Source organism: Epinephelus lanceolatus, chromosome 20 (assembly GCF_041903045.1).
Source record: "Epinephelus lanceolatus isolate andai-2023 chromosome 20, ASM4190304v1, whole genome shotgun sequence".
Lineage (NCBI taxonomy): Eukaryota > Metazoa > Chordata > Actinopteri > Perciformes > Serranidae > Epinephelus > Epinephelus lanceolatus.
The window spans coordinates 23,585,944-23,599,486 of NC_135753.1; the positions used below are offsets into that span (position 1 = coordinate 23,585,944).

The 13,543-nt window shown below is 42.8% G+C and overlaps 1 protein-coding gene across 2 annotated transcripts in view; it reads right to left on the bottom strand.

Annotated features, from left to right (window-relative positions):
* Positions 1-13,543, bottom strand: part of sema5a (sema domain, seven thrombospondin repeats (type 1 and type 1-like), transmembrane domain (TM) and short cytoplasmic domain, (semaphorin) 5A) — a 186,454-nt gene that overhangs the window by 52,803 nt on the left and 120,108 nt on the right. For both annotated transcript variants that reach the window (XR_004502365.2, XM_033639177.2), the window contains exons 11-14: positions 11,882-12,089; positions 9,911-10,028; positions 4,970-5,151; positions 4,095-4,238 (exon numbers count right to left, since the gene is read on the bottom strand). Coding sequence is in view for 1 of the 2 variants with exons in the window: in XM_033639177.2 (XP_033495068.1) it covers positions 4,095-4,238; positions 4,970-5,151; positions 9,911-10,028; positions 11,882-12,089 (652 nt within the window). In the remaining variant the exon portion in view is untranslated. The remainder of the gene's footprint in view (positions 1-4,094; positions 4,239-4,969; positions 5,152-9,910; positions 10,029-11,881; positions 12,090-13,543) is intronic.

The window sequence follows — 13,543 nt, forward strand, 5'->3', positions numbered from 1 at the left end:
TGACACATAACACATTAAAATTATTACACCCCTTAAAATCAAGAGGGCTTCGCAACCCCCCATGGCTCTTTGGTGCCCCCCTAAGGTGTCGCACCCCACCAGTTGGGAATCACTCTAAAGGTCTGTTGTTGTCTTTAATGGAAATGTAACCTGTGTGAGTAAAGATGTAACTTAACTGGCCTGAGGAAGGATTTTTATCCCGCATAATGGTGTCCTCCTCAGCTGACCTGCAGCTTAGCTAGTTCAGTGGTGCTAGGTGAGCTAGCAGTAGATGCACTCTTCCTTCTGCACAGTGATACAATTGGTGGGTGTAGTTCAGCAGAAAGAAAATAGTTCCTACATGAAACTGCTCAAAACAAGGTCTGTGGATTATCTTGGGTAACCAGGTCATGATTTCTGTAAAGAGACATTGCTGTTGAGGCGTTTTGAGCACCACAAGCCGAGTGCCATCTAGTTCCATTATATTCCTTATATTCTACGGCTGATATCTCCAACACTCAGCGACTCACTCCAGAACAGTCTTGATTGAATGGCACTGCAGGTAAGAGGACGAACTGTCCCTCTAAGTATTTACTGGATTGTGTACTCTTGTTTTAAATAACAGAAGACTTATGAGGCAGTCTGCAAGCTTTGACAATAGAGCTCAGCTTACGCTGGGAACATATGACTGGATCATGTATGACAGCATCTTTCGAGTGGTTTGTGGAAAATGGAACAGCTACTTTATCAGTCAGTGCACTAAAATTATATGTGAAGGGCACTGGAGATGTCACCGCACTCTTGAAACCTTGCCACCGAATTGAAATAGCTACAAAGAGTTCATACCACAAGACAAGGATGTCTGCGAAGGCATGTAAACTTCACTTAAAAAAGAAAAGACTTGAACAAACCCAACATGTGTCTTTGATGTGGCCGTGGCGCGCAGAGAACACGGTGCACTGTGAACCAGAACATCTGATTGAATCATGCCACCAGAGACGGCTCTGTGGTGTATTTCTGTTCATGGCGTAATGGCCAGCGTTGCATAAAAGCACATCTAAGAAAATTCCATCTCAAATCTTAATGGACATGCATATGCATTTTGCATAATTCATTGATACAGCCTATTAAAAAAGCCACAAAGACGCATGCATCATCTCTAATTACATCGTTTTACAAGACAGGATTACTGCGATGTCTAAAATACTTAATTACTCAGTCCTCATTATACAATAACGACAGACGATTGCCAGCCTTATTAGAGCCATATAATGTATTTTATAACTTTTACGCATACTATAAAATCACTTTTACTGCTATTTTGTTGTGTTTTTGGCACATGGGTGCCTTTTAAGGAAAATGGAGTCTTCTTGTGCTAAAATAGCTTTAACTTTACACTCTTCCTCCAGAGGCTCAGGCTGGGTATTTCCATTGTACTATTCCCAAATACTCTGCTATTGTTCATGGCAAATCAAAAGCTACATTCTGTATACCCTGGATGTAAAAATCCTTGGAGCACTGTGTTCTCTTTCCACTTCTACTAATCTGCACGCTTGTAGTGGGATGATACAGTGGGGAAAGAGGAGTGTGGAGAAGTCAGAAGAAGTGTGGATTACAATCTTGCACACACACACATATTGTATGCACACAGGCTCGTATACAGACCCGAAATACTCCTGCTGCACCACAGCACAATAAGAAACCGCTGTGATCAATGCGAAGCAGATTTAGAGCCTCAGAATCATCATCATACACACTTTAATCACCCCAGACGAGTCATAGCTTTGGTCCATCGTATCCTTTTCTCCTCACTCTAAAAACACACAGAGCTGATCAGACTAAAACGCTCCTAATTACCCGCTATAGGCTGAGTAAGCAGTATGGACGATGTCAGCGCGCTGAGGGAAATACCAACAGAAGGTTCATAAATGCAGGCATTAACCAGCCAGATTTAAGCCCATAGCGACGTCGTGCACGGCTGGTTTCAGAACATTTGCTTTATCTTTAAAAGCTCTCCCTGCTGCAAACAATCAGGTCCAAACTTATGGGAAGGCTGCTGGTAGAAAGGAGAGGTGAGGGAGGGTTAGCTTAGTATCCTTTTAGTCTTTAGAAACATGTGTACATATGAGCTCACACTGTATGCATGCATGTTTGAACAGAAGTCTTGCGCACTAATCCGAACGGGGAACTCGAGGCAACATGGGAAGAACAAAGCGAGCAGCGAAGCTTATTGCAGACGCCTAACACCTCTGAAGGAAGCCTGTGCCCCATAAAATAAAAGTCTCTCGCAGCATTAAAAGAATCGTTCAGTTCGCCAAAGCTGATAAAGTGCCAGTCCTTTTCATGCCATGCGGATTGAAGTCTGTACAGAAGACCTATTTCACACATGGGCGACTATAAACAACAGATGCGGTGGAAGTTTTTGGACATCATTGTGCACGTTTAATATCCACTGAGAATTTTTCCCAATTTTTTTTTGGAAGCAATAGTGAAATACATGCCTGACACACCTGGATATGCTCACATTGAACACACACAAAAACATTTTTCTAGCATGCCGCTCCTTTTCTCCCTGCGGCGGACTCAAACTGACACAGCATAATTCATCTGTTAACACATTTTCTTTTTCTGTCGCTCTGCCGTACTGTCCATCTGTCTCACTCTCTATGTGTGTGTCTCTCTCACACACACACTACAGCACACAAAGACTCCTCTCCTCTCTCCCTTACACAGATCCTTTTTCAGCCCTCACAGCTGGCCCCTAACTGGCCTAAGGTGTTTTAAATAGCTGAACAGAGCAAGTACCGAGAGCAGGAAGGGGAGATGAAACAAAGGAGAGTAAAGCTCGGAGAAAAAAAAAAAAAAAAAAGAGGGGGTGGCAAAACCTGCTTCTGGCCTCCCGTGGTCTTTAGTGCCAGCCAGCGTTTTTTTGTTGTTGTTTTTTTTTTTGGCATGGTTCGTGAGTAACAGGGCTGTGCCGGTTACTCCATATATTTTTTCTCAGAGCCCCTGGTGGAGCAGTCCTTGAGAAAAGGACTGCTCCACCAGGGGCTTGAGTGAGTAAGAAAAAGGAAAGTGGAAGGTTAGAGGAGGGATAGAGGAAATGAAAAAGTGCAGAGAAAGAAGCGAAAAAAAGGATGTAATATAAGGTTCATCTTTGAAGGCCGTATCCAATTACTCGTCCGTCGCAATGCTGTTTCCGTTGCTGTGGTAACGATTGGTAACAATTTATTTCTCCCTTTTCCTCCCCTGTACCCTCTGAACTGTATTTATTTGCACTTTTTCTGCCTCCACCACTGGCGAGCGGCAGGAACTGGATGAAAAACATCAGCAGGATGCTTCGCTTGGCGACGCGGAGACGACGGACACAGAGGAAGAATGCCTCACTTCATTAAGAAACACCACTCTCTATTAAGATGGAATTGAAATACTGTAATATAGCCACGGTCAACTAATTTTCAAACACCGTGGAAGCTGTCAAAGCTTTCCACAGTGGTTTCTTGATTCAGCAAACACTGAACTGAAGTTTGAGATAACCAGAATAAATTGAGAGAACTTTAACTGCAAGAATACGCATCTCTTGACCTGTTCTACCTGGGTTGCTTTGCATGTCTCTTTGTGCTTCTTCACATACTTTCTCCTTGAAAAAAAAAACTGATTTATTTTTTCCCAAGCCTTGAAGGTTGCTTAGAAACCACACAAACACATCTTTAAAAAGGCGATTATTCAACGGCAAAGCCTCCAAAGCTTCAAAACGTGGACTCGGCCTGTGTGTGAAAGCCAGATAATTACCCAAGCGCAGGCCTATCCCACTCATTCCTTAATTGGCTGTCACAAAGTTGGACAGAAGTGAAGGAAAAAAAAAAAGAACCGAAAAAGTCACAGTGAAAGTCATTTTGTTCCATAATTTGCAACCTGCTGTTCGGAATTTAAAATAAATAAATAAATAAAATAAATAAAAAATGCAGGTTGCAAATTAAGGATATGAAAAGCTTTTTTTCTTTTTCAAACACAGAAAAATGCAAACACAAACTTACAGCGTGTATTCGCTTTAATCAGCAGATTGTAAATGAATGTATGAACACATAAGCGCTCCAGGTGGGTGTGTGTTTTACCTCTCCTCACGGTTTTGGCCCACACACACTCGTCCGCCATGGCGAGGGGTCGGGTTGCTGCAGGAGCGTTGACGGACCTGGAAGCCGATGCCACAGCTGGTGCTGCACGGAGACCAGGAAGTCCAGGGAGTCCACGCTCCGTTTCTATGGAGACACATAGGGATACATCAGCCTGAGCTACTTTGGGTGATGATGTAGAGATGATGGTGGCAAAAGGATTTTAACTATTATCCCTCATTGTTCTCAGGAGTTGATTAAATGTCTTTGTTAGACATAAATACACAAAGCATTTCTGTGTTCTGCTTATATGACAACAAACTGCATATTTCTGTTTTGTTTCATTATAAATTTAATACCTTTGTTCCTGCTAGTCATATAAAACTACTTAAAGTTTTTAATTTGGGCTCTGGCAACTACTTTCAGACATTAATTAGACTAAAAAGATTAATTTATTGTCAGAAAAAACAACAGATAAATTAATTAAGCCTGAAAATAATCCTGTGTTGCTTCGCCTCATCATCAACTAACACTTATCTTCCATGTAAGGATATGTTTTATGCACAGCTGCACCATCTCAGTTAATCTGAACTCTGAGAGTGTTAATAAAATCAGTTATAAGAAAGCTGAGAGGGTGAAAATAACAACAGCCAATCAACACCTTTTAACCCAAACTGAAAAGGAAACAATTTTTTGTGTATGGATTACTGAGGAGGTGTGAGGATACAGGAAATTAATTAATAATATTTTTTACACTTATCCCCTTACCTCTTTGTCACCCTCTCTGTTATGGAGATAGGTGCATACATATTCATCGACTGGAGACAAAGAGATCAAAGATTTACAGACGTGAGCCGGTGTATCAACAAAGAGTGTACCTGGAGCAGTTGGCAACCTCCACGCTGATACCGTAGCAATGCTGGCCACCACACTGAGGGGCGGGGCTATCACAGGCGCGTGTGCGACACAGGCAGGACCCGGCGCTGCCTCCGTCGTTATGACTACACATGGACCAGCCTGACCAGGCGCCAAAGCCTCCATCAACAGTCACATTACGGATCTGTTAGTGATGAAAAGGGCCAAAAATAAAACATTTGAGAGTTAATGGCCTTTCTGAGAAACTGGTCATTGCATTACACTGATGCTCTCAGGGATGTATTGCTCCGGGAGACACAGCCCACGGCTACGGTGGATGCAAACAGAAATCAATTTTCCTCAGATAGATGCAAAAATAACGGCATTACATCACATACAGCACACCCAAAATTGTGCAGTTATACGGACAAAAATGTGCTGTAAACACGAGGAAGATATATGGAAATTGTCTCTGGATATGATGAGATTCCAAAACAGCAAAAGAGAGAGATTCAGAAAGGCAAAGCCGTGAATGGACACATTCAAAGGACAGAAATATGAGGAAATAAAAGTGGCAGCATAAATAGACATCTAAAGCAAAACAGAATGAAACAGGAAGGCTCAGATATTACAGGAGCTATGAATTACGAGTGATGTCCTGAGCACACGAGCTAAATGCAAAAACGCACCGGTGTGAGATCCAGCGCTGCAGATGATATGAGCCATGTCGCTGCTACATTTCAGGGTGATTTAAAAATGCAAAGAACTCTTTCATACACGGAGAAAAGGGAGCGTGATCATCAGCTGCTTTGGCAGAAGCAGAAATAACATCTGCCCCGCGCTCTTTGTGGTAATTGAACTCTGCCGCGTGCCTAAATGGGGGATGCTTGGCTAAGACAGACAACATTTGCATCAACGCGCTGCCTAGAAAGCAAACAACTAGAAAGAGGCAGACAATATCGCATCTCTTTCACCAATCATTTACAGCTGGGGCTATAAATCATATAGCACATGTATACGACATCTATTCTATGCTCCGTATTTGCCCCTAAAAGCTGAACAAAAATATACAAAAACACATAAAGAATTCTTTTTCCTGCTGAGAAAAGTACATTGGTAATTTGTTTCATAAAAATAGGAACACAGAAATGAAAGGACACCAGACACAGGATGATAGATCAAGTCTGAAGGATGATGAAAAGCACTCATGTTTAATGTGGCTTGTAAGAGTAAAAGTAATTTCTCTTTCACAAGCTGAAATTACAACAGCTGTCTCCTTTTTTATTCTAAAGAATACTGTAACATCATGTTTTTGGAGTGGGGGTTGATTAAAATTAGTTTTCGGCAAAGTGGGCTCCTCACAAAAACATTTACTGAGCACAAATTTCCATTTTCTGTGAGTGGAAACATACAGACTCGCACCTTCCCTAAAACTACAAGGAGACTAATTTCTGCTTGTTTTCATATAGACGTGAAGCTGTGGTGCCAGATGGCGTTTGTGAATAAGTTGGTAAAGTATAACTCCTGCCTCTGCCTACACAACACCACTGAGCGTGCAGAACCTGAACTGGCCTCCAGCTCCACGCTGCCGCTTTGCAGAAGAAAGCAAGGGAGCAGACATTCAGCCAGTTTAGCCATTTCCAAAACTGTTAATGGACTCATAGGGAGTGAAAGAGAAACTGTGATACAAAGACTGCTTCGTGTTTTTCAGTTTTCACGGTTTGGCATTGAGTCGCTGCGAGCCGACAATTCTCCCCTTCTGGCCTGGCTTCACACGATCTATTGTAAAGCCATATTTCTCTGTCGGCATACAAAGTTATTACTGCCAGAGTTAATTCATGCTCGCTCTAAATGGATTGGACCTGGTTAGACCAAGGTTAAGTGAGTAAATACATATTCCATTACTGGTGTGGGCAGTGGTATGTGGCTAAATGAAAATACATCAAAACTAAAGTTTGTGGCTTCACTGCTGCTGAAAACATGGACATTATCTTTGATTTAATCCTTAAAGTGATACCTTTGAGACAGTTAGCTTAGCTTAGCACGACTGGACAGCAGTGTGAAACACCCACAAGCACCTCTGAAGCTGAATATATTGTTTCTTTACTCCGTACAAGAGGAAAAATTAAGAGTTTTATGGGAAATTTTTTATGAGCAGTGACTTCCCGGCCAGGTGGCACAGAGATGCAGTGGTTAGCACCGTTGCCTCACAGCAAGAGGGTTCCTGGTTCGATCGAGTGTGCATGTTCTCCCTGTGTCAGCGTGGGTTTTCTCTGGGCACTCCAGCTTCCTCCCACAGTCCAAAGACATGCAGGTTAAGTGGTGACTCTAAATTGGCCGTAGCTAAGCTAAGCTAACTGTCTCCTAGCTCCAGCTTCATATTTACCATACAGACATGAGAGTGGCATCGATCTCGTCTAAATTTTGGCAACAGAATGAATAAGCATTTTCCCAAAATGCTATTCCTTTAAAATTTGTACTATAAGCAGCAGAACAGCTAACACCTACCATACACTAGAAGAGTTAAAGAAAAACTTTTTAAAGACTAAAATCTGAGACCTTCTAACATGTAAAAACAATGTGAGTTTTTAGTCAGACAAAGATTTTGCAAAGACTTGGGATTTTCACTATTTGCAAGTGAGATCTTGTGAGATCAATATGAGACAATGTGAGACAATATACCGCCAAACTCCCTTTTTATCACATATTAACAGTGTTGGGCAAGCTACTCGAAAAATGTAGCAAGCTAAGCTACAAGAAAATGGCAAAAGTAGCTTTCTACTTGCAAAGCTACTTTTATTTTTTTTTCCACTTTGTCAAATCAGTGTTATCTCAGTGATAAGAAAAACTGTCAGTCAAACAAATAGGCAGGCAAAGAAATGTTCAGTTGAACTGTTTATTATACAATAACAGACTTAAATTAGAACTTTCTTCTTTTCTTTTTGATGACTTTGTGATATTTTTTCAGTGAATAAAACTATAATAAATAAAAGACAGTAATATAAACAATAATAATAACAGAGCTAAATAAATCATTTCTTTTTGGGGGGGGGGGGGGCATCAGAACAGGAACATGTCCTGAAAAAAATCTTTCTCTCCTCCCTTCCTTCTTAACACTGTTATCTGTCTCTCAGCTCTTTTCTTTGCCCTTGTTGTGTCTGTTTCGCTGGTGTCTACTGCAAATCCACTAAACAAATACAGTCTATGGGCAAGACACGTGACAGATGCATCAACAAGTGCAGTGTAGCCAGTCAGAGGCAGAGTAGGGTGGGTCTTGCCAGGATTACTTCAATAGCGAAGCAGCAAGCAGAAGAAACTAAAGGATTCATGTGTGATGTGGAAGTGCTTCCCCTCGTCTAAATGCCTCAGTGGCGCTGGCGCCAATCACATTACTTATCCTCAGTTTTATTATCCTTTCTTTTATTTACTGAAAAGCTATTTGACGAAGAAAGTAGTGACGTCACCACCACGCTACTGAGAGATGCAGTTAAGTTAGTAACAGCGCCATTTGTAGTGCCCAACACTGCATATTAACAATTCCTTGTATTGTCAATTTGGCACCAATATAACCCATAAAGATAAACTGTATATGCAGACAAACTTTACATTTGGATATTGTTACCTTCACTCACTAGCAGCTCTGTAGGGTATGTAGCTGTGCTATTTTAGTCGGAGGAGACTGTGGGAATGAGAGGCAAACTGTTTCATAAATGAGGATTTCCTGCTTTTCCAGAATCCAAGAGATCGCAGACTTGTACATGTTCTTGCCTTCACCGAGTCCCCTCCATGTTTAATATCCACCTAGTTTGCTGTAGTTTGGTGCTGGAGGGAACAGTAGTATGTTCATGAAACAAGATAATAAATTAAAAATTAAACATGTTTGATTTCGCGGTAACATCAAGACGAGAGAAAAAGGCTGATTTAAGGCAGCTCAGACAGAGTTTTATCACCACTTTATGCCAAGGAATAGAGATTACAGGAGCATGCATCAACTCAGATAAAACTTTCATGATTTTATTCTGACACAGCGACAGTGAAAAGTAGTTTTGTTTATGGCCGTCATAAGGTAACTAGATTCAGGTTGAGATGGCTTAAATGAAAGTATGACTATGTTTGATGTAGTAATGCCTCCAGAAAGACTCTGATTAGCTTTAGCCTCCAGCATGAGAAAAAATGTTGAGTTGCAGCCGGTGGTGACTGGCGAAATTCTAACGTGTGTGCCTGCATATGCATATGCATGCATGATTGTGTGTCCATGTGTACTGTATATCTGAATGCATATGAGAATGCACTGTTAGCCAAGTTTCTGCCACAGCTCTGCTGACAGATGCCACTGGGTGCTCAGTGGCTTGACTGCCAAATATTCCTCTGAACATGAAGCCACATAAAAGGGCACGGAAGCACACAGCACTCTCCGCTGTGACTGGCTTGAAAATGATGTCTGTGAAATGCTTAAAAAAAAAAAAAAAAAAAGAGAGGCAGAGCTTTGCTGGAATTGATAGGCTTACCGCCCCCCTAATACTGCTCCCAAATTTGGTTCACGTTAAAATAAATGGAAGAGCTGTTTTTCTAATGAACAAGCAGTCAGAGGTGAGTGATTGAGGCAGCGCTCTGGATCATTCCCGCGGTACACGTCGCTCCCTTCAAGTCAAGTTGCTCAGTCCCAAGATGCTTTTCTTTGGCGAAGATGTATGTTTCTCCAGCTGGTTTTAGGGGATGTTGCTTGTAAGTTGTGAGTGTATGGAGAGAATACAGAACAGGCTGTGGCGCTCAAAGGAGAGGAGCAACTATGAATGTTAGTATTAAATTCATGTGGAGAGGAGAGCGACCACGGAGGGCGGGTAAGGATAATTGTGTTTTCAAAAAAACTTCTAAAGTAAAGGCAGCAAAGGAAGAAAGTAACAAGCGAGTCAACTGCAGCAGTGACGTACGAACAAATGAAGCAGCGGTGCTTTGATACTCACGGGACATTTTGAGATGCTCTGCTCCCATTGGCTCATCCTGACACTCTCCTCCAGCGTGGTACATTTCTTCAATAACAGGTCCCAGCCACAGTACGGGTCCCTCGCTCCCACACAGGCTCTGGAAGGACAATAAAGTTCACTTTAATGGGCTTTTAATAACCAGTCACATGCGAGCACAGAGCACTCTGCTTTGTGACAGGACATGAAATCTAACATCAGGTTGAGACAAAGAAGGCAGATCATGGGGGAAGCTGGGAGATAAGGTGGTGCGAGAAATGATGGATGGAAAAATATGAAATGGAAGCGATAAGATGGGAAGAAAGAAGTGGCAAAGGAGAGCTGGGGAAACAGCAGGGAAGAGATTGTGTAGAGGTGTAGAAGTGCAAAGAAAATTAACATAGAGGAGAGGAAGAGGAGACGCTTTTCAAGTGACAGAGAAGAGGGGAGAGATAAGCAACGCAGGGGGAAAATGTTAATAAGAGTATTGCGATGCTCTACAATGCTTACATTGCATCAGCATCCTAAAATTACATCTTAACACAATGTGCTGACTGATTTCTCAGGTAATCTCCAGCCAAGCACCGGGATTATAGTTTCATGTCCGCGTACACACACACACACGCATTCTGACTCAAACAGCTTATCAGCCCAACAAATATTCACTGTGAGGATACTGTGGCAAAGATAGCAGGATCTGTCTTTGCCGTATCTGCTTCAGGTACTTTATTGAGTGCAATAAAAAGCCTGATGTTACTCTTTTCATGCAAATACAAGTCTGCGGTGACAGCACAATGACATATCTCCATGCCACAAGCGTCAACGGAGCCTGACATGCCCCTGGTGATATGTAACCAAAGTTGTCCGTGGGTTTCATAACAATGAAGCGCAGACACACAAACCAGTGCAAGGGCACGAGATCATATGCATCCGTCTGTGTGAAAATGCAGAAAGGCAAATGCTTGTGCTCGCTCGCGCACACACACAGAGGGTGGCTGACGTAGCGTCTGGGTGGCTAACAAAAAACGCAGAGAGTGACAGGCTGCATGTGTACGGACAAGGATACCAGGGGTGACGGCAGCAGCAAATGAAAGGGATAGGGAACAAGATAATACCTGTCTTTCAGAGGGCCTTAAGGGTCTTGCTGATTGTACACCACCCATCAGTGAACCACGCAGCACACACACATCCAAACAGAGAGGCAGCCTTCTAATATTTCAGTCAAGTACACCTCAAAGAAATGTCAGTGATGAACCCAGTAACTCCCCCTGTACTGTAGCTGCCAGTCTGTGTTCATGATTTTTATTTCTTTTATCTGTTTTGTTTGTTCCGACTCTCCCACGCTCTTAAAAACAAAATAACAAAAAAAAAAAAGCAAAACCGCAAAAGAGGTGATGAAGTGCCGTAATGGCTGCAGCATATATCACAGAGCCACAGCTGTAATACGAAGCCTTAACTCCTCTGTGCGTTCCAATAACAGCTCATTGTGCGACAGATAAGGAATGCAGGTGTGATTCCTTTTTGCTGCGTGCGATGAGGGATGGGATCCCAATCTTGTGGTGAGTCTTCACACCCCGGTCTCTGTCTCTGGTTTTTCTTTGCCAATATTTATGCCTTGATGGAGCGTCTTCTAGACGGACAGAAACTCAATATATCTGCTAAACACACACGCGCGCGCGTGCACACAGGGCTGCAATAGAGCCATGCGCGTGAGGCAGGAAAACGCACGGTTCGATGATGAGAGGAAGACAGTGAGACAGACAGAGGGCAGCCCTGGGCACCTCCAGTGGCTCAGACAAAAGCTGATTTAAAGGGTTTTAAATCTCAGCATAGGGCCCTGACCAACACACAGGCCTGGCCCTCCAAGATAAAGAGGATCTTATGAAAGAGAGAGCTTCAAAACTTCTATGTGTACATATTTGCTTTTGACAGTTTCCACTGAGATTACCAACGCCCGCTTGTGCCTGTACTCACTCTCTGCTCTTGTGGTAGCTGCATCTCTTAAGCGGGATCTTGATGACCTGGTCTCGTACACCCACATAAAGCTCGCTGCGGCTGTGCAGGATCAGCAGGCTTCGGATCGGCTGCCTCTTCCTGGGCGGGAACAGCTCGATCTCCTCCAATAGGCAGCTCCCCGTGGACTGATTGAGAGGGGAGAGCACTTTTCTGATAGTACCGTAATCTGGAAGAGAAAGAGAGCGGGGAAAGAAAGGATTTGGTCACAAAGAGGAAGGCGGCTGTTTATCTGCACGAGAGAAGGTGAAGTAGTGGAAAGAAAGGAGAGGCAGGGTAAGACTAGCAGAGTTTGATGAGGGAAGAACAACAAATATATATATCTTGGAAGAAAACTGCACACGAGCCAACGTGAACTCAGTGTGAACTACACAACCATCAAATCCTAACAGAGAGGCTCTGAAATAACACTGTCAAAAAGACTGGTGGCGGCTGGTGTGCCAAGCTTGGTTGCGCCATCAACATGCAGTGCTGTCGATGCAACCCGGGAATTGGTCTTGTATGGCACCTGAATACATGATTTTTGGCCTACTTTTCTTTGAGGGGATATTCCAAGGGAAGGAACTGCTTTGTAGTTCTGAGAGAGAAGAGAGTGGAAACCCATGTCATTGTCCCGACCTTTATTTTATGTAAGGTAGGCCCTGTGAGATGAAGTTGCAGGCACTTTTCTTTTGGGAGAGCTAAAACAAACATCATCTATTATACATGCAATCCCCTGGGTGAAGAAAAAGTAATTAGGTGCACAGTGATGCCGAGGGAAGAAGGGTGAATTGCTAATACATAGTTTCAAAGTAAGGATTGTAAAAGTTGCTGTAAAGGGTAAGTTCACCCTAAAATCCAAGGTACATATTTTTCCTCTTACCTGTAGTGCTATTAATCAATCTATATTGTTTTGGTGTGAGGTGTCAAGTGTTGGAGATATCAGCCGTGGGGGTGTCTGCCTTCTCCAGAATATAACTAGATGGCACTCAGCTTGTGGTGCTCAAAGCGCCAAAAAAATAGATTTAAAACTCAACAGCTATGTCTTGGATCACCCAAGGTGATCCATAGACCTTGTTGTGAGCAGCTTCACATAGGAACTACTTTCTTTCGACTGACCTACACTCACCAACCGGATCACCACGCAAAAGGAAGTGTGCATCTACTGGTTGCTCACCTGGCACCACTGAGCTATACCGCCTCCAATGTTTCAGGCTGAACTTGGCACCAAAATTCGCTAACATCCCACTTAATGATTAGCCAGTAATTCGTGTTGAACCCACATATTTTGAAAGACTGCAATCATGTGACCAATATGACAAGAGTGAAGACGGAAGCAGTCCCGAGCAGACTAATTAGGAGGCAGGTTGGGGCGGTGGATGGGTCACAAAACACAAGACTTTTCCCGTAACTTTCCCCAGGAGACCGTGTGAACTGTAAGTAAGTTTCAGTCATTATTAGTTAGGTTCTCACCATGTTTATGTTGTTACTTAACCTAACCATAGTAACTTTACTTGCCTAAACCTGACCTTCATAACTTTATGTTAATTACGTAAATTTCCTTTAAGGATGTAACGTCATTCGCAGGGCGCTACTTCATATGATTTCATATGACCCGTTTTGGGTGCATTTACGTAGATATTG